At 42.9% G+C, this 25,845-nt stretch overlaps 1 protein-coding gene across 2 annotated transcripts in view; it reads right to left on the bottom strand.

The window, feature by feature from the left end:
• VCL (vinculin) overlaps nucleotides 1-14,242 on the bottom strand; it is a 101,577-nt gene extending 87,335 nt beyond the window's left edge. Inside the window, exon 1 of one of the 2 annotated variants that reach the window (XM_060769136.2) lies at nucleotides 13,946-14,242. In XM_060769136.2, the coding sequence (XP_060625119.2) occupies nucleotides 13,946-14,113 (168 nt within the window). In that variant the 5' untranslated portion in view covers nucleotides 14,114-14,242. The remainder of the gene's footprint in view (nucleotides 1-13,945) is intronic. The other variant, XM_060769137.2, reaches the window with a different exon arrangement.
• Between the last annotated feature and the right edge of the window lie 11,603 nt (nucleotides 14,243-25,845).

Genomic DNA, 25,845 nt, shown 5'->3' with positions numbered 1-25,845 from the left:
AATGCCAAATGCTGGAGAAAAATAAAATAGAGAATGGACCAGTAATGCCTTTTATTCAATCCAAGAGATCAATCCTAAAATCATTACTACCTTCCCTTGGGTTATCTACCCAGAAAGATATAATTTACAAGCTCACTATCTAACAATCTGATTCTATTCATATTTATTGAGAGGAAGCCTTCCTATAGTCACAGGATAATTTACAATTAGGAGCGCCGCTGAGCTAATTATCTAATTATCACGCTATGATTGTGACTCAAACGACAACTGTCAGAACTCTGTCCTCCCACAATTCTTCTTGTTACCTGAAATATCCCAAAAGATAATGGCTCTTCAAAGGAAGTCTTAATAGATCAAGAATGGTGGAAGTCAAACTCAATTTGTTAGCATTATTTTACAAGTCTCCTTGTTTTCATGCTTCAAAGAAATTTTGTCACCAAGTAGTTATTAGGGCTATAAGAAGACTTTCTTCTTCTAGGGTTCTTCCTCAAATTAACGCAAAGACAGTGAGGAGGACAAACCACACTTAGCAGTGGCATAGGCTGCGACTCGGATATTTTATTTAGTTCGTATCAAAATCATTGCATAAATGAGTATAAAACTGATAAAAATAGAAGGAGCACAGGGACTAAATATCTTTTGGCCAAAAACGGGCAACAGCAATGGCATTGTCTGTAGCCTCCAACAATTCCTCTGTACATGAAGCAGGGCATAGTGAGCAAGCATACAGATGCAGAGTTGTCTGTTCTGCTCCGCAGTCACACAAGGTGTGGGATTCTTTTAGGTAGTGCCATTTTGCCAGGTTGTCTTTTGATCTGCCCACTCCGCTTCTGAGTCTGTTCAGGGACTTCCAAGGTGTCCATTCTTGGTTTGCCCCTGGAGGAAGACCCTCATGGGGGGCCACCCAATTGGGATTTTCTGGTTTAGCTGCCCAGAGGGATACTCTTGCTGTTGCTGGGGGGACGCAAAGAGGAGTGATGATTCTCATGAAGCTTTTCCTTGATTTGAGTCTACTGGGAGGAGGCTGGTAGTCATGTAATGGATGGCTTTCACAGTGTTCAACCTTATTTCTTTCACATGTAGCAGCAACTTCCTGTCGTACATTTGAGGGGGGGGGCAATGCCAACTAGCTTATAGAGTTTATCAACAGGTGTAGGTTTAATACATCCTGTGATTATTCTGCATGTTTCATGCAAGCAGATGTTCACCTGCTTTACATGCGCGGACTTATGCCAAACAGGGCAGGCATACTCGGCAGATTCGGATATCAGACACATCTCTCCCCTTCCTCATATGCAAATGCTATGATGGATACGCATCATGCAACCTTCATTGGACACAGATTTCTAAACTCTGATCTTTGATTGTCATAATTAAATTATATGAAAGAGAAAATAGTCTAATCATAATCTGAACTATCAATGGTGAGCATTGAAATCAGGACAAACATCTAGCTGAAGGATCACAATATTTATTTATTTATTGTGTCAGAAGCGAACCGAGGGTACAGTTGTAATGTATTTAAATACATTAATCACAGCGTGATAATTAAACACAAAGGACCACAGTGACAGAACAGTATCTTCCTTATGGCTGGAAGTGGATTAATAAAGCTCTAAAAGGCCTCTGTCCTAGGAGTTTAATTCAAATATTCTTTCCTACTCGGGAACCAAAACCTTTACTCATTCCTTTCTGAGGCTGCATGAACCAAGCTGCTGCACAAAGACAATCTGGGTGAATGATCACATTTTCCTCCCTGTTCATGATCAAGGATTTCTCCATACGGAAGCAGTGCTTAGAGTGAAATCTCTGACTGATGGCCCTTGTGGTCTCTTTCAACTTTGATTCTATGACAGGAAAGACCAGTTTTTCTCTCCATAACAGGGAAGCTCTGACAGCCTAGTAGCAAAAAGAAAAGAAAAACAACCCACATACATACCATCTAAAGACTGCCTGCCTGATATATAATCAAAAGACATTGAAATTGCACGACACTAACTGTTAGCTGAGGAGTTAGACATCTCTCTCCCTCTCCACAACATCATGTAGATTATTATATCATTCACTCTCAGATATAGCAGCCAAAATAATTTTTTTCCTGAAAATTCTCCAGAATGGTGTTATATCCTGATAAAACCAGGTGGCAATCACTAATTGTAAGAGAATTCGGACCAATATCAGTTACTGGACTTCAGAAAATGTAATAGGGAGGATGGATTTATTATCACATTTTGGTATTTCAAACGTTAGCCCTGTTTCTAGGTATAGTTGACCTGCTGATTCCAAAAATGGCATCGGTTTTTCAGAAACAGAACATACTGTATTCCAGCTGCCAGCTGCTCACCCACAGAAAATCACAACAACTACAGTATATTTATGAAACTAGAGCTTATGCAGTCTATCCAATTATACAACTATCTATATAAATAAAAATGAAATGTTCGTTTGTGGGATTAACAGAACTCAAAAACCACTGGGTCACAATACACCTCTCAGGCTAACGAGTGACCATCACTCCTAAAAACACTGAAAAACACAGCAGAAGGGACTTGAAAAGCCAAAAAACAGGAAAAATATTACAACGCACGCAGAAAACCATATATATATACACACAAACACACATATATACACACATATATGCATATACACACACAAAACAGATACACAGAAAGGAGGGAGGGAGGAGATAAGGAAGGAAAGAAAGAAGGGTAGAGAAGGAAGGAAGGAGAGAAGGAGGAAGAGAAGGAGGGAAGGAGAGAAGGAAGGAAAGAAAAGGGTAGAGAAGGAAGGTGGAAGTAGAAAAGGAGGGAAAGAAGGAGGGAAGGAGAGAAGGAAAGAAAGAAAGGTAGAGAAGGAAGGAGAGAAGGAGGGAAGGAAGAAGGGAAAGAAGGAGGGAAGGAGAGAAAGAAGGAAAGAAAGAAGGGTAGAGAAGGAAGGAAGGAGAGAAGGAGGGAGAGAATGAAAGAAAAAAGTGAAAGAGGGAAAGAAGGAGAGAAGGAATGAAAGAGAGAAAGAGGGAGGGAAGGAAGGAACCAAAGAGCAAAGGAAGAGAGAAAAGAAACAGGTAAAGAAGGAAGGAAGAAGGGAAAGAAAAAGAGGGAGGGAAGAGAAAGAAAGAAGGAGAGAAAGAGGGAGGGAAGGTTGACCACAGCAACGCATAGCGCGTACAGCTAGTATCTATCTATCTATCTATCTATCTATCTATCTATCTATACACACACATACATACACATACATATATACACTCACGCATACATCTATCCTTTGGATAGCATAGGGAAGGGTTAATATCCCTGTTATGTTTATTTTGCTGTCTGTACCCCTGTTCAGATGATGTCACTTCACTTTCTATGTCTGTGATAATTGGATTTTGAAAAAAAATGCTTGTCATGGAAACAAGAATTGGTGAGAAAGCTTCATTGGAGACACCTTTTTCTTATGATAAAACTCATCCAGGAGTGAATTTCCCTTTCAAGCGGTAGATTTCTCTCACTTCCTGTTGTCACACCCGTTTGTAATTATGAGTGGTTTGTAAGTCAGATGTTTGCAACTTGGATACTCTCTGGCCAGGATCCAACCCAATATGGACGAGTGGAGGCTACTTTGCTGTTTGTATGAAGGAGGGTTTACTTTCTAGCAACATCCTTCAATGTGAAGGTGAGGAAGTGAAAAAGGTGGCTGCTTCTGGGAAAAGAAAATAGATTAAGTTCTTTGCTGTAAGCAAGGCGCCATCATGTTCCTTTGGATTCCTCCCAAAATGCCAATTTGACTTTATGGATTGTGTGATTAAACAGAACCCGTCTTCTCTGAGGCTGCATTATAATGTACCCTGAAGGAAGCCATCCTTTACTTCAACTTAGGCAGCAATCCAACTCTCCTTCTGAAAAATAATGTCTCACTAAACTCAACAGGACTTAGTTCTGAGAAGGCATTATCATATGTTAGCAATTATGTGACACTTTCCAACTGGATACCTGACTATAGCCAACTTGCACAATACATGGTTACCAACCTAAGCATATACAGAATTTCAGGCTCTTGAATGCTAAAATTAATAGGCAGGCCAATGCAAGCAACTTCTTTCTAATATTAATTAATCTGAGCAAAATGCTCAATTTTGGTCCCAGTCTCTTGACAAATAATAGGTGCTATTGAAAGAATAACATATCCCACCAAAATATCTTGATGTCTTGGTTCCTGGGGATATTTGGGGCGCCGATTCAGAACACTGCATTGGACAAACTGTTTCTAGTTTCTTAGTGATTATGGTTTTCTATCAGCAAGCAGATGCAGACTGCTATATGGTGTATGTTCTGTATTTGTAAAACTATATCTGATAGGGGAAAACTGGTGTCATATTTGGAATTAGCAGATCAAAATCTCCCTCGGGGAGATAGGGCAGGATATACTGTAAATAAAGCTGTTGTTGTTGTTATAAATATACCAAAAAAGGTAACATTTTTAAAATAATATTTATTAAATTTTGTAATTAAAAACAGAGCAACAACAAAGGAGAAGAAAAACATAAAGTAATACTAAAAAAAAGAAACATACAATAAATAAAAAAGTAGACATTTTGACTTCCTGGTATCTTCTTGAGGTCCTTTTCTTTTCTTTTCTTCTTCCCTTCCTCTCTCCTTCCTCTTTTCCTTCTCCTTCTTGTTAACTTCTTAGGCTCCCTTCTTGCAATCTTCCTTTTTATATTGTCCATTTCCTCTTTACTAAATCAAAATCTTCTTATTTCTTTGTTATTCAGTAACTTTTTCCCAGTCTGTTTCTTTCACTTTTATTCCTATTTATTGACAGGAGGAAAGTGAACCTGTCCATATCTCTAATCTCTAGTATCTTCGTCATCCACTCATCTTCTTCTGGTATTTCTTTTTGTTTCCATCTTTTCAAGTAATATATTTTCACTGCTGTGGTCATTAAAAATAGCAATTTGTCCGTATTTTTTTCTAGTTCAATCTCGTGCATTCCTAACAAGAATATTTCTGGTTTCCAGGGAAACAGAGGTAACATTTGAGGCCCCAAAATGTGTCTTGGCCAAACAATTCTTCAATGCTATGACCAGATTGACTACTAGAGATAAGAAACATTTAACAGACATTTCAAAGGAAAATATTAAATCTGCACTTGTCCTTTGCTGAACGTAGCATTTTTTGGATTTTCTGATTCGGTCTGTTGATAGTTTGTAGGTTCCCTTGATGTATGGTAAGAACACTTTTCCTCTGGGGGGGGGGGGATCTTTGTCTTTACTCTCGTGGCGTGTTCTTGGTCAAATGCTATGTTCAGCAAAGGACATGAAGGATCCTCTCACCTCTGCAGGAATCTACCATATACCATGCAACTGTGAACATGTCTACATAGGGACCACCAAATGTAGTGTCCAAATACGGAACATGAAAGGCACTGCAGACTACTTCAACCAGAAAAGTCAGTCATAGTAGAGCACTTGATGAACCAACCTTGACAGCATATTATTTGAGAACACAGAAATGCTACCATGCTAACAACTACCATGTCAGACTACACAGAGAAGCCACTGAAATCCACAAGCATGTCGACAATTTTGACAGGAAGGAAGACACCATGAAAATGAACAAAATCTGGCCACCAGTATTAAAAAAACTATAAAATCATAACAGTAAATAAAGACAAGGGAGCTCCAGACAAGAAACAATTGGGGACAGCTAATCACCTCTAAACAAAGGATTCCTCCAGGCAGTAAGAGGCCACATCTTGAAAACTTCTCAGCCATTAAATACTAATCAATATGGCCAATTGCTACATTCACACCAACCTCAAACAGACAAGACTTCTTTCTCCCACCCTGGACATTCCACAGATATATAAACCCTATTTTCCTAGTTTCTCACAATCTCTGAGGATGCCTGCCATAGATGCAGGTGAAACGTCAGGAGATAATGCTTTTGGAGCATGGCCATACAGCCCAGAAAACACACAACAACCCAGTGATCCCAGCCGTGAAAGCCTTCAACAATACATTTAAATTCATAGTTTCAAGTTGACTAGGTAGGCCTGCTGGAAAGATAGCAAGTCCAATAAATACAATGGGATTTACTTCAGAGTAATGTGCTGAAAAATACAATGCTATATCAGCTTTTGTGTCACTTATAATTAATGCCTTGCTTTTGAAAGGAGCAACTTCACACCTACTTCATCGGAACACATACAAACAGCAAATTTTTCAGCACAAGAGCTAAAGTGCAATCATGTTCCTTATCACAAACTTTAGATTAGTAACATTCCAAAGAGGCCAGCTTGGCAAATCCAATGCAAGTTCTCATTAAAAATTGTAACTCTTGAGAACAACATATTCATAACTTGCGTTGGATTATGTTGAATATCTAGATGCTGTTTGTTTTCTGAGTTAAAATGTCGGCATATGAGGAGAGAATCAGTGGGTTGTGTAGGGAGAGATTAGCTCTGATTTCTTAACCTGAATAACCACCAGCCAAAGAAAACATCTTTGTAAAGCACAACCTCGGCATCCGATCGGAAATAAACACCCCAAACAGCATGCCAGCAACAGCGCAACCCAGTCTTCTGTCTGATTTAAAGAACCCATCAAGCAAACTGATGGAAAGCAGGGAGATTCTCCCCTGGACTGAGGCTGCATTAAAGCAACTCGACAACCACAAAGGGGAAGTCAATTTAAGGACATTGGATTTAACAATGTTAGTGTTGGGGGAGGGGGGATGACAGATGTGCCGTTTTATCTTTTAAAAAAAAACAGTTACTGTAGAAAGAGAACGGAAACCACAACTGTGCCATGGTACTGGCTGTTTGATGCAACATATGATGTAATTAAGGGGGAAAGGGTTACTATGCCACTCAGTTGCAAGGAACTGTTGCATTGGGGGCTATTGGACTATTACTCTAGGTCAGTGGTTCTCAACCTGTGGGTCCCCAGATGTTTTGGCCTTCAACTCCCAGAAATCATAACAGCTGGTAAACTGGCTGGGATTTCTGGGAGTTGTAGGCCAAAACGCCTGGGGACCCACAGGTTGAGAACCACTGCTCTAGGTAGCAGCTCTCGCAGAATGATTTAAATCATAGAAAGGGAAGAACGATCATAACAGTTTCTGACATAATAAAGATGTTGTCTATCAAAAGAAAATTCCTATTGGCTCCCACATACCATCAAAGTGCACCTGCCATAGAAGGAACAAATGAGCTGGCACAACACTTCCACAACAAACATATTATCTACAGTACTGGATTGTTTTCAAGCATGAGGAATCTTAATTATTATGCAGTCCTAAAACAGATGTATATCAAGGTATATCAAAGACCCTTCGAGCAAGCAAGACCTTCCTTACATCATGATGGTGATGATGATAATCATCATCATCATCGTCATAATCGCCATCACCATCATCAGTATTGTATATATTTATAACCTGCTTCCTCTATCCCAAAGGAGACTTAAAGCAGCTAACACTAAAACTCATAAAATATGTAAACTAAAACCCAAACCATGCAAATATCTACATTACTGGATTGTTTTTAAGTATGAGAATTCTGAATTATTATATAGTCCTAATAGAAGTATATTAAGATGTGTATATCAAATATTCAACTCTGCAAGCAAGCAGGACCTCACACCATCATCATGATCATCACCATCATCATGTATATTTATATCCCACTTCCTCTATTCCAAAGGGGACTTAAAGCAGCTAACACTAGAAATCATACAATACGTAAATTAAAAGCCAAACCATACAAATATCTACATTACTGGATTGTTTTTAAGCATGAAAATTTTGAATTATTATACAGACCTAATTGATGTATATTAAGATGTATATATCAAAGACCTAACTCTGCAAGCAAGCAGGACCTTACATCATCATAATTCGTATTATGTATATTTATATCTCACTTCCTCTATCCCAAAGGAGAATTAAAGCAGCTAACACGAAAAATTATATAATGTGTAAATTAAAATCCAAAGTATACAAACATTAAAATAGAATTAAACAGTGGACTTATTAAAAACGCCTAGTTAAAACTAATAAAACTGTTTAAAAACCTGCTAAACTACATCAATTCATGGTTTGGTCTGGGCTGTAATAATAAAAGGGCAAGGGTTATTACAGTAACTCGTAGCAGGATCAAGTGTGTGTTAAAGAAAAACCTTAGGATGTTAATTATTATGTGCAGCTGGTAATGTAGGTCAGCCAGTATGTTTGGGTGAGGTATAACTATGGATTTTAGAATACAGTAAGGAGGAGAAGCAATATGCTACTCTGAAGGAGATGCAATATACTGTAATGCTGCTATGCTCTAACAGCGATGCTCTTTGCTTTGGTGGAATAGCTATTTACTCAAGGTTTATGTTTTGCTCTCTCATTTGAATGAAGATGCTCCTTTTCCCTCTTGCCTATGTGTCTTTTGCATGGGACCTGGCTAAAATCCGCTTCTGCGCAACAAGGGTGGCCCATCTGTATAACCTTGAACTGACTGGAACAAAGACATGCTGTTAAAAACCATTTCAAGCCAAAGGAAACATAAAAATACATGGCCCCTAAATAACTGGGAACTATATAGTTTAAAGATAGGAGAAATGGACAAAATAAATGCACTGTGCTATTTTGGAATATTTCTGCAGCTGTTTCCCTTGCAACTCTTTCTGTCTACTTGGAAAGAAAGAAAAGCTGGAAAGAAGGGTGGGAACACATGCCAAGACCAGAAGTCCTAGAGAAACAGTAGCAGAAGAAAGCTTCAGAGAAGAAATGTTGGGGGTCCACAACATTGTTTCCTGTGGAGTTTATGTGCAGGGGCGGCAGAAGTCCTCCATTTTCACCTTCTTCCTGTGCCCCATGCTTAGTTTTTTTGGGGGGAGAGCACAGGAAGAAGGGGAAAGGGAAGCAAATAGGGGACTTCTGGAGCCCCTGCCCCATAAGCTCCACAGGTGTCTTGATCTGACCCAGAGTACGTCCTTCTCCCATTCTTATCTAGGATCTACAGTTGGCTGCGATTGTTAAGCCACTGTAAAATTAACTGCTAGATATCATCTGGCCAATTACTCCTCTGGCTCTTTAAGTATGCAGAAAAGCAATTTGGGAAGAGGCACTATTTGAATATGGAAAAGGGAAGGACACTTCATCAACAATTTAAAAAGGGGAAAGGAGACTCTGCCAGGATAGACAAAAAGAGAGACCAGGAGGAGTGAAAAGGAATAGAGCAAGTAGCAATTAAAGAAATATAACGGAATCGGAATCAAATACTAGAAAGAGAGACTAAAGCCAAGGCATTTCTCTAATAACCAGATAGCAGCTCAAAGACAAATGAGGAAAAAGGAAGGGACCTCAGGGGGAAAAAAGGGAAGGGGTGGGTGTTGTAGGGTGGTTTCTTCTAGACTCTGTAATGGGGTGTGCCACATCATTACAGGCATGGGGGACCCTTACAGTGCTACTCTTTTAGAAGTCTGGCTCGGCACACATAACGTGTTCGAAATTGAGAGAAATGTGACATTTTGTACTGTTTGGAAACCCTTCTTTGATCACCAGGAGCACACAGTGCCAAGAGCACTTTCCCTTTGGGTTTTCAATGGCAGAACCAGCCTTACTAAATAGTAGGAGCTTTGGGAGCTGGATATGTTTAGCATGGAGAAAAGAAGGCGAGGAAGGGCCCTTGGACCCTGAGAAATGGATTCCAATCACGGGAAAAGAGATTCCATCTAAACATTAAGAAGAAATTTAGGGCAGGAGCTTCCTTGGAGTGAGTGTGGTGGAGTTACCTTCTCTAGAGGTTTTTAAGCAGAGACTAGGTAGGCATCTTTTGGGAGTGCTTTGATTGTATGTTCCTGATTGGCAGAATGGGGTTGGGCAGGATGATATTTGGAGACATGATTCACCATTCAGGGTCAGTTCTGAGGAATCAGGGCAAAGGAAAAATATCCAGTCTGGAAAGTGAGTGGCAGAAAGGGATTGGAAGGAAAAATGAGAGAAGGCAAAGCAGATAGTGAGCCGAAGGGGGCCCTTCTCGGTATCTTTGATGAAGACAAATGAACACTGGGAGTTTGCCCAGAAGAGAAAGGGAAGGGGATGCCACAACCCAGTTCGAGCAGTAAGTATTTATATGACCCCCTGAAATTTGCATCCCAGCTTCTGCACAATCCTGAATGCTGCTTCCAGAGTCAATACATAAACTGATGGGTGAGGGGAAGGTCCTAAGAAGTGGCAAACTGGCCAAGGTGTCTGCTTGCTCAATGGCAAACCTCAGACAATAGGTTAAAATACTAATAACCTTTTAATAGCTTGAGAATATAATAAAACTTCCATTATATAATAAATAATAATAATAATAATAATAATAAATCAGTGGATGACCCAAAATACAGACTGTGCAAGGAAGTTGATGGAACCATGGACCATATCCTCAGCTGTTGCAAGAAAATCGCACAGACAAACTATAAACAAAGACACAACTCTGTGGCCCAGATAATTCACTGGAACTTATGTCACAAGTGCCACCTGCCAGCAGTAAAGAATTGGTGAGATCATAAACCCGCAAAGATCGTGGAAAATGAACATGCAAAAAATACTGTGGGACTTTTGAATCCAGACTGACAAAGTTTTGGAACACAATACACCAGGCATCACGATTGTGGAAAAGAAAAAAGTCTGGATTATTGATGTTGCCATACCAGGTGACAGCCGCATTGAGGAAAAAACAACAGGAAAAACTCAGCCGCTATCAAGACCTCGAAATCGAACTGCAAAGGCTCCGGCATAAACCAGGACAGGTGGTCCCAGTGGTCATTGGCGCACTGGGTGCCGTGCCAAAAGATCTCAGCTGGCATTTGGAAACAATAAACATTGACAATATCACAATCTGTCAACTGTAAAAGACCACCTTACTTGGATCTGCACACATCATTCGAAAATACATTACACAGTCCTAGACGATTGGGAAATGTTCGACTTGTGATTTTTTGATACGAAATCCAGCATATATATCTTGTTTGCTGTGACATACTGTGCTTTTGTGTCAGTGAAATAATAATAATATAATAATAGGTACACTGAGTGCAGTGCCTAAAAACCTTGGCCTGCACTTAAAAACAATTGGCACTGACAAAATTACCTCCTGTCAGCTTCAAAAGGCCACCTTATTTGGATCTGCGCACATTATTGGCCAATACATCACACAATCCTAGACACTTGGGAAGTCTCTGATGTGTGATCGAATATAAAAGCCAGCAAAATGATCTTGTTTGCTGTGTACTACTACTACTGATGATGATGATGATGATGATGATAATAATATTTATTGCTTGACTCTCCTTGTGGTTTGAGGGAGGGTACAACATTGTTAAAAACAAAGAGATCAAACACTAATAAACTACATATAGCAAGATACACAAAGTTAAAATGCAGGTTAAAACCCACTGATAAAAGACCAATTAATACTCACAAGTTCAAACAACGTCCTGCAACTAAAACATACACTGTATTACTATCTGAATAATAATTTTAATTGTCCCCTTTTTCCACATAGGCATTTTTATTAAAACATCATTTATCTATCTATGTAATTATAAAACAAATGTGAATGTATGTATGTATGTAATTCCCAAGATGGCTCCCACTTTCCAAGAGCTCGGTGCCTCCCACCAACGACAGATTTGAACCAAACTTGGCACACAGACCCATCATGGCCAGCAGAACACACTGGAGGGATTTGAGGGGGATAATAATAATAATCATCAACAACAACAACAACAACAACAACTTTATTCTTGTATCCTGCCACCATCTCCACGAAGGGACTCGGGGCAACTTACACAAGGCACAAGGTGCCTAAAACAAGACATGACATAAAACACAAAATACAAGTGTAAAAACATGTAAACATGTAACAACAAGATAAAACTCAGAATTAAACAGCAAATATCCATTACTGGCAATAGCTAATGTAAACATGGCCAGGCTGTAAACAACAGGGACAGGGAAAGTACAGAGCTGTAACCATGGGACGAGAGCATGGGAGAAAGTGCAAGGCTGCATAAGAAACTCAACAAGGCACTAGGCCAGTGGTTCTCAAGTTGTGGGTCCCCAGGTGTCTTGGCTTACAACTCCCAGAAATCCCAGCCAGTTTACCAATTATTAGGATTTCTGGGAGTTGAAGGGCACCCACAGGCTGAGAACCACTGGACTAAGTGTTCTCAAAAGCTTGTTTGGATTGACCCAAGGTGATGGGAGTTGCAGTCCACTTATATCCAGAGACTGCTGCAACCCCCATTGATGACAGAGCTGAACCAAACTTGGCACGCAGGCCCATCATGGGCAGGAGAACATACTGGAGGGATTTGAGGGGGGCAGACCTGAGATGATGGGAGCTGCAGTCCACTTATATCGAGTGACCACGGTGAACCCCACCAACGACAGATCTGGAGCAAACATGGTACACAGACCCATGATGGCCAGGAAAACATTCTGGAGGGATTTGAGGGAGGATAGATCTGAGATGATGGGAGTTGCAGTCCACTTAAATCCAGTGATGGATCTGGACCAAAATTGGCACACAGACCCATCATGACCAGAAGAACATACTGGAGGGATTTGGGGGGGGGGTAGACATGTAATGATGGGAGTCGCAGTCCATTTATATCCAGTGACCACTGTGAACCCCACCGACGACGGATCTGAACCAAACTTGGCACACAGACCCAGCATGGCCAGGAAAACATACTGGAGAAATTGGGGGGGGGGGGGGGGAGAACCATGCTACTCCTCTATTCTGCCTTGGTTAGACCATACCTGGAATATTGTGTCCAATTCTGGGCTCTACAATTGAAGAGAGATATTGACAAGCTGGAATGTGTCCAGAGGAGGGTGACTGAAATGATCAAGGGTCTGGAGAACAAGCCCTATGAGGAGCGGCTTAAAGAGCTGGGCATGTTTAGCCTGAAGAAGAGAAGGCTGAGAGGAAACATGATAGCCATGTATAAGTATGTGAGGGGAAGTCTTAGGGAGGAGGGAGCAAGCTTGTTTTCTGCTGCCCTGGAGACAAGGACATGGAGTAATGGCTTCAAACAACAGGAAAGGAGATTCCATCTGAACATTAGGAAGAACTTCCTGACTGTGAGAGCTGTTCAGCAGTGGAGTGTGGTGGAGGCTCCTTCTTTGGATGTTTTTAAACAGAGGCTGGATGGCCATCTGTCGGGGGTGCTTTGAATGCAATTTTCCTGCTTCTTGGCAGGGGGTTGGACTGGATGGCCCATGAGGTCTCTTCCAACTCTATGATTCTATGGGAGATGTTGGGAGTTGCAGTTCACTTACATCCAGTGACCGCTGCGACTCCCAACAGCGACAGATCTGGAGTAAACTTGGCACACAGACACATCATGACCAGGAGAACATCTGACCCAGAATGATGGGAGTTGCAGTCCAGTTACATCCAGAGACCACTGCGAGCTGCAACAGCGACAGATCAGGACCAAACTTGGCACAAAGATTTGTCTGGGCGATTGTGGGGTTGGGGAGGGTGATGACAGAGAATGATGGGAACTGCAGTCACCATCATCCATAAAACCCTGTAGATAAGCCATGGGTAGATTTGGGTCCTCCAGGTGTTTTGGACTTCAGCTCCCATAATCCCTAACAGCTTAAGCGGCTGAGGGGGAAAAGGAAGGGGCCTGAGACTGTTAGGGATTGTGGGAGTTGAAGTCCAAAACACCTGGAGGACCCAAATCTGCCCATGGCTGCTGTATTTCTGGTCTCCTGGCAACATATACTTTTAGGTCCAGTCTGGGCGGGGTTGGAGGGAAGTGAAGGAGTGGGATCAAGGCGTGGAGGCAGGAGAGAGGAGGAAGTGGGCAGGAAGTTGTGTTGGGAAGTTTCCCCTCCTTTTCTCAGGGAAGGGAGGGAAAGAGGGAAAGGCTGTCCCGGCCACTCAATCACTGACTCACCCGGACGAGGTTGCTGACGGCGGCCTGGACGGCGGCGACGGGGGCGGTGAGGTCCGGGATGGCCTTCCCGTCCACCTCGCCCTCCTCGTGCATGATGACCAGGTGGGAGATCTGCTGCGCCACCGGCTCCAGGATGCTCTCGATCGTCCGCGTGTGGAAGACCGGCATGGTGCCTCCGGGACAGGAACACAGGCAGAGAGAAAAAGAGCCGCGACGGGGACTCGAACTCACAGCCCTGGCAACTCGACCCGCGCACAGTGACGGAGCGACTGACGCCCCTCTGCAGCCAGGCGGCGACTTTCAGCCGGCGCAGCCTAGCACGCCCTCTCGCATACCTTCCGCAGCCCCGCCCGCCCCCGGCGCGGCTCGGCCAATGGCGGCGCCCCCGCCCGCGCCCTCATTGGGCGAGCTCAGGTGTCCATCTGCATTCTAAACTCCACCCCCCTCCCGTTCCCCCTTTTCCCTTCCGTCTGGCGCTCCTGCCCGAAGAAGTTCGGTTGCTCGGGCGCTGGTTTTCCCAGAGTTGGGGTGACGTCAGACATTCTGGAGTCCATATAAGGAGAACATAGAAGCCGGAGGCTTTGGGACGAGAGGGGGGGGGGGGGGGGGGGGAGAGGAGAATTCCAGAGGGGGGGGAGGAGGGATCTCCCCTCCTCCTCCTCCTCCTCCTCTGCAACAGCCCCGCCCCTCTGGCTGCCACGCAAGTTTCTCCCTGCCATTGAAAGAGGTTGACTTTCAGGACAGAGAGCTCTGGCCATTAGGCTAAACTTCATAGGGCCCTTCCACACTGCCCTATATCCTAGGATCTGATCCCAGATTTTCTGCTTTAAACTGGATTATATGAGTCCCCACTGCCAGATAATCTGGGATAAACAGAAATCCTGGGATTTTTTAGGATGACCCCTTGTTGGGGCCCCGGTGGCTCAGTGGGTTAAAGCACTGAGCTGCTGAGCTTGTTGATCGAAAGGCCGCAGGTTCTATTCCGGGGAGCGGAGTGAGCTTCCGCTGTCAGCCCTAGCTTCTGCCAACCTAGCAGTTCGAAAACATGCAAATGTGAGTAGATTAATAGGTACCGCTCCGGCGGGAAGGTAACGGCGCTCCATGCAGTCATGCCGGCCACATGACCTTGGAGGTGTCTACAGACAACGCTGGCACTTCGGCTTAGAAATGGAGATGAGCACCACACCCCAGAGTCAGACATGACTGGACTTAATGTCAGGGGACTACCTTTACCTTTATCTTTACCTTGTTGTCCGAGTAGTATAGTCTTCCAAGGTCAGTGTACTGGCAGGACTGAAGACCGACAGGTCGCAGGTCCAAATCCAGGGAAAGGCGGATGAGCTCCCTCTATCAGCTCCAGCTCCTCAGGCGGGGACATGAGAGAAGCCTCCCACAAGGATGATAAAAACATCAAATCACCCAGGCGTCCCCCTGGGCAACGTCCTTGCAGACGGCCAATTCTCTCACACCAGAAGCGACTTGCAGTTTCTCAAGTTGCTCCTGACATGACAAAAAAAAAGTGTACTGGCGGTGGGTCCGTGGGTGACTGTGAAGCCCTATTCTTGATCCGCATCGTCTCCTGCAGTGAGGGCATTGGTTTCCAGGTGGAAGGTGGTCCCAGTCCAGATTGGATTGACGCACCTTCCTCTTGGCACGTTTCTCTCTTTCGCCCTCCATTCGTGCCTCTTCAAATTCTACAGCACTGCTGGTCACAGCTGACCTCCAGCTGGAGCACTCAAGGGCCAGGGCTTCCCAGTTCTCAGTGTCTATGCCAAAGGTTGGCTTTGAGGCCGTCTTTAAATCTCTTTTCCTGCCCACCAACATTCCGCTTTCGGTTGAGTTCGGAGTACAGCAACTGCTTTGGGAGATGGTGGTCAGGCATCCGGACAACATGGTCGGTCCAGCAGAGTTGATGGCGGAGGACCATCGCTTCAATGCTGATGGTCTTTACTTCTTCCAGCACGCTGACATTTGTCCGCATGTCTTCCCAAGAGATTTGCAGGATTTTCTGGAGGCAGCACTGATGGAATTGTTCCAGGAGTTGCATGTGACGTCTGTAGACAGTCCACGTTTCGCAGGCATATAACTGGGTTGGGAGTACAATAGCTTTATAAACAAGAACCTTGGTATCCCTATGGATGTCCCAGTCCTCAAACACTCTGCTTCAGATATAGATAGGATATACATGCAGGTATAAGATAGGGCCTGTCTGGAAACTGGAATATACAGAAGTGGCCCTAGGTAATTTTCAATGGTAAGCAAACAGTATTTTGCCCCCCCCCCCCCAACCAATCACTGATACATATTTTCTGTTCATCATGGGAGTTCTGTGTGCCATATTTGGTTCAATTCCATCATTGGTGGAGTTCAGAACATTCTTTGATTGTAGGTGAACTATACATCTCGGTAACTACAACTCGCATATGTCAAAATCTATTTTCCCCCAAGAGCGCCTCAAGAGCTGCAAATGCTTACTTTGCATAATGGGTTGAGCCACCCCTGGGACATGAGACAAGACTCCCACAAAGATGGTAAAACATCAAAACATCCAAGCACCCCCTGGCAACATCCTTGCAGACGGCCAATTCTCTCACACCAGAAGCGACTTGCAGTTTCTTGAGTCACTCCTGACACGACAAAAAACAAACAAAATGGAATATATGAGTCCCCACTGCCAGATAACCTGGGATAAACAGAAAACCTGGGGTCAGATCCTGGGATGTAGGGCCTGCCTGGAAGGACTCCCAGATTCTCATCTTGAAACCGGAATATTTGAGTTCCCACTGCCAGATAACCTGGGATAAACATAATCTGGGATCATAGCCTGAGATATAGAGGGTCCTTCCACACAGCCATCTAACCCAGAATATCAAGGCAGAAGAACCCACAAGATCTACTTTGAACTGGAGTATCTGTGTCCACACTGCCATCTATCCCAGTTCAAAGCAGATAACCAGAATATATGAGTTCCCACTGCCAGATAACCTGGGATAAACATAATCAGGGATCAGATCCTGGGATATAGAGGGTCCTTCCACGCAGCCATATAACCCAGAATATCAAGGCAGGAGAACCCACCAGATCTGCTTTGAACTGGGTTATCTGATTCCACACTGCCTAGTACTTTTCCTTGCTGCTCTTATACCTGCATGTATCATGGCATTGGAAGACACCAAATGGGCTATCCTAGTCCAATCCTTTGCCATGCAGGAAAAGCACGATCGAAGCACCCCAGATAGATGGCCATCCAGCCTCTGTTTAAAAGAGCCTCCAAGGAAGAAGTCAGCTTCCCCATTGACCAGCAATTAGGATCAGGAGGTTCTTTCTAATGTTCAGATGGAATCTCCTTTCCTGTAATTTGAACCCCTTGCTTTGAGTCCTAGTCTCCAGGGAAAACAAGCCTGCTCCCTCTTCCTTATGACAACTTTCGTATGATATTTCTAGCACCCACTTTTTTGCTTGATAGTCAAGCAGTGCTTCTTGTAAGTCAGAGTGCGGTCTAGAGTGACTCATCTCATGATTTCATATCTTATGAAAGGCTTTCATATTCATATATAAATGCTCTGTTCGTTTTGAGTGACATCATAACTCAAAATCCGCTGGACTAATTGACATCAAATTTAGCCACAAGACACCTACTAACCCAAGGAGTGACCATCACTCAAAAAAAATGATTTTGTCATTTGGGAGTTGTAGTTGCTGGGATTTATAGTTAACCTACAATCAAAGAGCACTCTGAACTCAACCAACAATGGAATTGAACCAAACTTGGCACACAGAACTCCCATCACCAACAGAAAACACTAGAAAGCTTTGGTGGGCATTGACCTTGAGTTTGGGAGTTGTAGTTCACCTACCTCCAGAGAGCACTGTGGACTCAAACAATGAAGGATCTAGACCAAACTTGGCATGAATGCTCCATATGCCCAAATATGAACACAGATGGAGTTTGGGGAAAACAGACCTTGACATTTGGGAGTTGTAGTTACTGGGAATTTATAGTTCACCTACAATCAAAGAGCATTCTGAACCCCACCAATGATAGAATTGGGCCAAACTCCCCACAGAGAACCCCCATAACCAACCATAGAAAATACTGTGTTTTCTGGTGGTCTTTGACGACTCTTCTGACACCCTCTCGCAACGCCCCCCCCCCCCAGGGGTCCCGACCCCCAGATTGAGAAATGCTGCCTTAAGGCTATCCAGTCCAACTTCCTTCACCAAGGCAGGAAGACATAATCAAAGCCCTCCTGACAAAGAGCCATTCAGCCATAGATAAAGATAGATATATATGATTCACACACACACATATATGTATATGACAGATATAGTATCATAGATTTGAAAGGGACCTTTAAAGAAGGACAATGATATCTTGCATGTTCCAGGGTAGGCAAACCAGACAATCTCCACATCAACACTGACAAAGAAACAACAAGAAATACTGTTTACCCACAAGCATAAAGAAATCACATATATTAGAAACCAACACTTTCTCATTATTTTCCAGATCACCAGACTGGGCCACAGCAACACATGGCAGGGAATGGCTAGTGTTTGTATGTATGTGTGTGTGTATAGAGAGAGAGAGAGAGAAACATAATATACATTTCCAAGATTTTTGCCATTTCTTGTTATATTTGTGTGACACACTGCAGCCAACACATTAATGTGTTGCAACACACAGTTTGGAAAGTTCCAGTTCAGAGGAACAGAAATGACCTTCACTGGCTAAAACTGTCCCCAAAGTCCTTTGTTTTATTCTGGAAGATGGGTTTTGTGGTTGCCTTCTCTCTCTCTCTCTCTCTCTCTCTCTCTCTTTAGTTGCTGAAAGTCAAGCTTTGCTCTCAAACTGGATCTGAGTACAATTTTTCCAGGGAAGAATTCCTTTTCGCTTTAATAATTTAATGTCTCTATAGTATTGATATCCATGAGATGATTTGACCTATAACACTATGTAACAAAATTTGAAATATGTTCTGTTCCAGGTTTGAAAGTGTTATTATTCCCTGTTTAATTGTGCGGGACTTACTTTGAAAATAATTCAAAGTTATACTCCAGAAGCTTTGTTTTTGTGGCTGCCACAAATTCTTTTGAATTGGTTGAGACTCGATGAGATATTCATTGAAAAACTAGAGCAAAATGTGCTGCAGGATGTCCCACAAAACAAAGTTTTTGCAGTTTAATAAACCTTTTCCCATGTTTTTTTAAATGATAGAACCAATTAGGAAATGGCATGTATAACACAGGAACAAGAATTGCGTTGCATAGTATAATCACCATCCCAAATTCTCCTTTTCTCAGATGGCCAGTTACTTTTTGACACTTCCACTGGAGGAGTGTTAGTATCTCTAACTCAAATATTGCACATCTTCTTCCTGTCCATTTCTTCTGAACCACACTCACCACAAGAGGAAGGGTGGCGCTGAGGATAGTACTTCCCCCTTTACTGTAATTCTTCAAAGAAATGACTTGCAATAATATTAATGTTAGGCTGGGAGGGATTGTGTTTCCACAGCATATTTACAACAAGGAGCGTCAAACCGCAGCGCTGTTTAGCATCCAAGGCTGGATTTAAGAAAATTCAGCTGCATAAATGATTTTCAGCACAATGTGTGTGCACAGCTTCAAGTCACCTGTCAATTTATTGCTGTCCTATTAATTCCATAGGGTTTTCCTAAACTGGATCTGCACTGCCATATAATCCAGTTTGAACATCATTTGAACATGAATTATATGGGTCTATGGAGCCCCCGGTGGCGCAGTGCGTTAAAACGCTGAACTGCTGAGCTTTGTTGACAGAAAAATGCAGGTTGGAATTTGAGGAGCAGCGTGAGCTTCCACTATCAGCCCCAGTTTCTGCCAACCTAGCAGTTCAAAAACATGCAAATGTGAGTAGATCAATAGGTACCGGTGGGAAGGTAATGGCGCTCCATGCAATCATGCCATCCACATGATCTTGGAGGTGTCTATGGAGATGTTTTTGGCTTAGAAATGGAGATGGGAACCACACCCCAGAATCGGACACGACTGGACTTCAGGTCAGGGGAAAACCTTTACCTTGACTATGCTCCATTATCTGGCAGTGTAGATCCAGGCTTAGAATAATAGAATCAAAGAGTTGGAAGAGACCTCATGGGCCATCCAATCCAACCACCTGCCTAGAAGCAGGAATATTGCATTCAAAGCACCCCTGACAGATGACCATCCAGCCTTTGTTTAAAAGCTTCCAAAGAAGGAGCCTCCACCACACTCCGGGGCAGAGATTCCACTGCTGAATGGCTCTCATGGTCAGAAAGTTCTTCCTAATGTTCAGAGGTAATCTCCTTTCTTGTTCATAACTTGAGGACTGCCTGCAATTAAAAAGTATTCTGACCAAGTGTAGAGTTTCTTTCCATTAAGCCCCCATGCCAAGACCATCCGAATCTGACAGCACATTAGGGCTATGTGGCAAAGGCAAGACTGCTTTGAAGGCATTGTTGAATGAGCATTGTTTTAATTGGCTCCACATATACTTTGTTGCCTAAAATGTACATTTCGTTCTATCTTTTCTGTAGTAACACAATCACAGAACATGCAGGAATATTTAAGTGTATCCTTGGAAATAAGTGCAAACCAAATTATTAGTCCAATAGAGTGCATACCAGATAGACTACCCAAGGAGAAAAGGTGTAGCATCCCAGGACAAAAGAAGAAAGGGAGCTCCAGTTTGCAGCTTCTCTGCCTAGAAGCTATTCCTGCCCATTGCAAGTGAGCCGGCTGCATATAAATAATGTTATGCCAGGACTGGAGAGGTGTTGGCAGAACAGCACGCTCTGCCCAGCAGGAGGAGGAGAGACGATGCAACCAGAAAATGGGTGTGGAGGTATACACAATGAAAGATAGAAGCAGTGCCAGTGTTCATAGATTATTATCTGCTGTGCCACTTCCGTATGCTGCTCTCAGATGAGAACAGCTGCTGAACTCTTTGCAAAAGGGCAGGTATTCAGCATGCATTCAGAACACCACACTGCCCCCACTCTATCAGACCGTAATGTCCTTGCCATTGTAAGTCCCAAATGTCCCTCCAGGGAAGAGTTCAGATTTCGTTAAATTCCTGCCATCTACATTTTTTTTAAAGTGCAGTACTCACAGACACAAGCTCCACAACATACACAGGATGCTCAAGGCACTAGGAAACTTGTAAGAGAACACACAGCCACCAGGGATAAGCGTGATCTACACACACTTTTAGCTGGACTTGAAAGGAATAAGGAAGATGTGTCTTGTTAGCCTTTTGTGCTAATGGAGTCACAGTGATGTTATATTTCAAAGGTAATACAATAAGTGGAAATTAAAGTAAATTGTCAATGCCTTTTAGTTGTCTTGGACCCCTTATACACTGTTATATAATCCAGATTATCAATGTTGATAAGCCACATTATCTGCTTTGACCTGGATTATATGAGACAGTCTACACTGCTGGAGCCACCGGTGGCGCAGTGGGTTAAACCACTGAGCTGCTAAACTTGCTAACCGAAACGTCACAGGTTCGAATTTGGGGAGTGGTGTGAGCTCCCACTGTTTGCCCCAGCTTCTGCCAACCTAGCAGTTCAAAAACATACAAATGTGAGTAGATCAATAGGTACTGCTCAGGTGGGAAGGTAATGGCACTCCATGTCATCATGCCACCCACATGACCTTGGAGGTGTCTCCAGACAATGCTGGCTCTTCAGCTTAGAAATGGAGATGAGCACCAACCCCCAGAGTTGGACATGATTGGACTTAATGTCAGGGACAAACTTTACTTTTACCTTTACCTACACTGCCATATAATCCAGTCCAAAGCAGATCATCTCCTTGCAGACGGCCATTTCTCTCACACCAGAAGCGACTTACAGTTTCTCAAGTCGTTCCTGACACAGAAAAAGGCAAGAAATGCAACAAGCAAAAACATTGCAAAATTCTAACATTTTGCAATGAGTAGCAACAAAAATTAGAATAATATCAGCAAGAAATTATTTTTGAAATTTTATTTTTAGTAGTCAATTCCCAAGGTCACATTTCCTGCTCACCTGGTTGCCTGATATATCTGCTAGCAGTCACTTGTCTATGCCCCCATCTATACTGACAATTTAATGCAGTTTCAAACTGGTATTGAAGAAAGTGCTTTGCTGGGCAGATGATTATGTAGGAATTATATGAACCACAGAATATTGAGGCATGTTATCATGCATTTTTATGGGAGTTTGCTGTCTGGTTGCCACAGTTTGAAGCTAGCTTAGAACTGCATTAAATGGTCAGTATAGGATTAACATTAAATACAGCCCCTTCCACACAGCTGTATAAAATCCACATTGAATAGGGTTATATGGCAGTATGGACTCAAATAACCCAGTTCAAAGCAGATATTTTGAATTATCTGCCTTGATTTTCTGGGTTATATGGCTGTGTGGAAGGGCCCTAAATAAGGAGGTTTTGGTAAAATGTTGGGGAAAAATATCAGTATCCTATTGGTGCAATTATGTTGGCATTGGGGTGGCAACAGAAGAAGAAATGCTGTGGGCACAGCAGGCATGAAGGAAAGAAAATGCTGGAAATATAGGTGCTCAGAGCTGGCAGATTTTGTCTGCCTTCCCTTGTTGTTACTGAACGACTATGGAAAAACTGCTAATTTGGATCACTAATAGGATTCTGGCCTTGATATTATTCCATTTCGAAATCAGAGTAGATACATACGTTGACAGTTCACAGCAATGAAATAGAAAATCCAAATGCAAATTAATACAACGTAAATGCTTTCTCAAACAAAACATGATATCTTGCAAGTCGGCTGCATACAATTTATAAGAAAACAATTGCATTATATGAAAATTGTATCTGTGTTATGGAAACACGTTCATCAGAGAACCAGTTTCAATCCAGTGTTTTACACATTTGCTGTAGTTTCCAAGGAAGCATCGTGAGCACGAACAGAACTACTATTTTACTGACTGTTGAAGGGTTAACAATAGCCAGCTAGTTGTACAGATGCCAAGCTTTGCACATACGGCCTAGTCTATGACATGCTTAGACAAGAGCAAGAGGGTCTGAACAGAGCATACCATCAAAGGAGCTACATTCCAGCACGCCTGTTGTACAGCCATTGTGCTGCTGGTACCTTCGCTGTATGCAGGAAAACTGTGTATACCAATGTGTACTGTTTTAGCCTTCGAATTTGATAAGCAGTTGCTAAGACTGGATTAGCACTATGCAGTCACAATAGCGAACCATTTGAACACATTTTTTCATAATTCTATGATACATACAGGAGCACAGTGAGTAAAAGCGCTGAGCTGCTGACCTTGCTAACCAAAAGGTCATAGGTTTGAATCCGGGGAGTGGTGTGGGCTCCCACTGTTACCCACAGCTTCTGCCAACCTAGTAGTTTGAAAACATGCAAATGCGAGTAGATCAATAGGTACTGCTCCAGTGGGAAAATAACAGTGCTCCATGTAGTCATGCCGGCCACATGACCTTGGAGGTGTCTATGGTTACATCCCATATAGACTACTGCAACGCGCTCTACGTGGGGTTGCCTTTGAAGACGGTCCAAAAGCTTCAACTAGTCCAACGAACGACAGCCAGGTTGCTAACAGGGAGCATACAACCCCCTTGTTGCGTCAGCTCCACTGGCTGCCGGTTTGCTACAAAGCCCAATTCAAAGTGCTTGGTTTGACCTATAAAACCCTAAACGGTTCTGGCCCAACTTACCTGTTTGAACACATCTCCCATTATGAACCATTGAGGGCTTTAAGATCGTCTGGGGAGGCCCTGCTCTTGGTCCCGCCTTCATCACAAGTACATTTGGCAGGGACAAGAGACAGGGCCTTCTCAGTCGTGACCCCTCAGCTATGGAATGCCCTCCCTAGAGAGATGAGATAGGCTCCCTCCCTCTTAACATTTCGGAGACAAGTTAAAATGTGGTTGTTTGAGCAAGTGTTTACAAATGCAAGTAACTGATACAGGAAATCGAATGACTTGATGATGGAATTGGACAATGCTTTGACAATAAGGAGACACTAATGACGTTTTGATTGCTTTTGTTGTGTTTTATGTTGTTTTAATGTTTTAACCTGTATTATGATATTATGTGTACTGATTTGTTGTAAACCACCTTGAGTCGCCGACTGGCTGAGAAAGGCAGTATACAAATACAGTAAATAAATAAATACATACATACATAAATATTTGACAATGCCAGCTCTTTGGCTTAGAAATGGAGATGAGCACCAACCCCAAGGGTCGAACAGGACAGCTAATTCAGCAGCTCAGCAGTTTAACCCGCTGTGCCACCAGGGGCTCCTTATTGATGTATAGTTCATCGATATCCTAAATGATAGTATTCTGCTTGAAGCTGGAGCCTCTATGTATTGTCAAAGGCAGTCAGTAAAGACAACATAGATCACCTAATCTTTTAAAAATCTGGAAACAGATTAAGAAAGACATTAATCACTATTCCTAAACAGTGCAATTGCAATGGGTGTTGTTTAGTTCTGTATGATTTTAAACATCTGTTCAGTGGGTGTGCACATGTGGGATGAGGTGTAAAATGTGCAAGTAGTTGAGCATGAGGACCTATGCATTGATGTGGAAAGGCTTTAAAGGTTTTCTAGAACCATAACTCCATTCCTCCCTCTCCGATCATCCCTCATCTCTATTCCAACAGCAGATACTCATGACAGGAGAGGGTCCTGTCAAGAGACCTTTTCTTGGGTGGAGGCAATCCCATAGTTGGGAGAAACCTTGATTTTGTTATCACAGAAATATTTTCTCTACTCTTTTTAACTGTTTTTATCATCATAGCTTTGTACATTAAACTTCAGAAATTGGATAAAAGCTCTTTTCTGATATACTATAGGTTTCATACAGATTTGGAATATTAATGTGAGCAGATCCTTTCATGTGACTCAGACCCGTTTTTTCTGATCTTTCACTATTTATGAGTATAATTTTAAGCTGTCTTTGCAGAAACATATTCTGAATGCTAATACATTTCATTGATTTCATACTGTGCACCTGATATTGCTACTACGCATTCAGAATAACTTCTCATTTGCCTATTAGGTAGATAAAAAGTACACACCATATCATTTGGATAGTATGTGAGGCACTGGAGGATGTCATAACCCATTTATGTTAATTAATCAGCTGTTTAATATGCAAATCTTAGAGGATGAGGATCTCATCTGTTTGGGTCCATAAGTTCAGGGTAGGAGAGAGCTAAAATTAGCAGCCAAACCCTTCCCATCAACATGGTTATACTTACTTACTTAGGCGATCCCTCATTGTCCGAGTAGGATAGTCTTGCAAGATCGGTGTACTGGTGGGTCCGTAGGTGACTGGGGAGACCTATTCTTGACCTGCATCTTCTCCCACAGTGAGGGCATTGGTTTCCAGGTGAAAGGGGGTCTTGGTCGGTGTTGACATGACATGCCTTCCTCTTGGCACGTTTCTCCCTTTTGCCCTCCATTTGTGCCTCTTCAAATTCTGCAGCACTGCTGGTCACAGCTGACCTCCAAATGGAGCTCTCAAGGGCCAGGGCTTCCCAGTTCTCAGTGTCTATGCCAGAGTTTTTAAGGTTGTCTTTGAGCCCATCTTTAAATCTCTTTTCCTGCCCACCAACATTCCGTTTTCTTTCTTGAGTTTGGAGTAGAGCAACTGCTTTGGGAGACGGTGGTTGGGCATCCGGACAATGTGGCTGGTTCGGCGGAGTTGATGGCGGAGGACCATCGCTTCAATGCTGGTGGTGTTTGCTTCTTCCAGCACGCTAACATTTGTCCGCCTGTCTTCCCAAGAGATTTGCAGGATTTTCCGGAGTTGCATGTGATGTCTATAGACAGTCCACACCTCACAGGCGTATAGCAGGGTTGGGAAGACAA

This window comes from Anolis sagrei, chromosome 3 (genome assembly GCF_037176765.1).
Source record: "Anolis sagrei isolate rAnoSag1 chromosome 3, rAnoSag1.mat, whole genome shotgun sequence".
Taxonomy (NCBI): Eukaryota; Metazoa; Chordata; class Lepidosauria; order Squamata; family Dactyloidae; genus Anolis; species Anolis sagrei.
The sequence above is the reverse complement of the archived record's forward strand: the minus strand, read 5'-3'. Positions and strand labels throughout refer to the sequence as shown.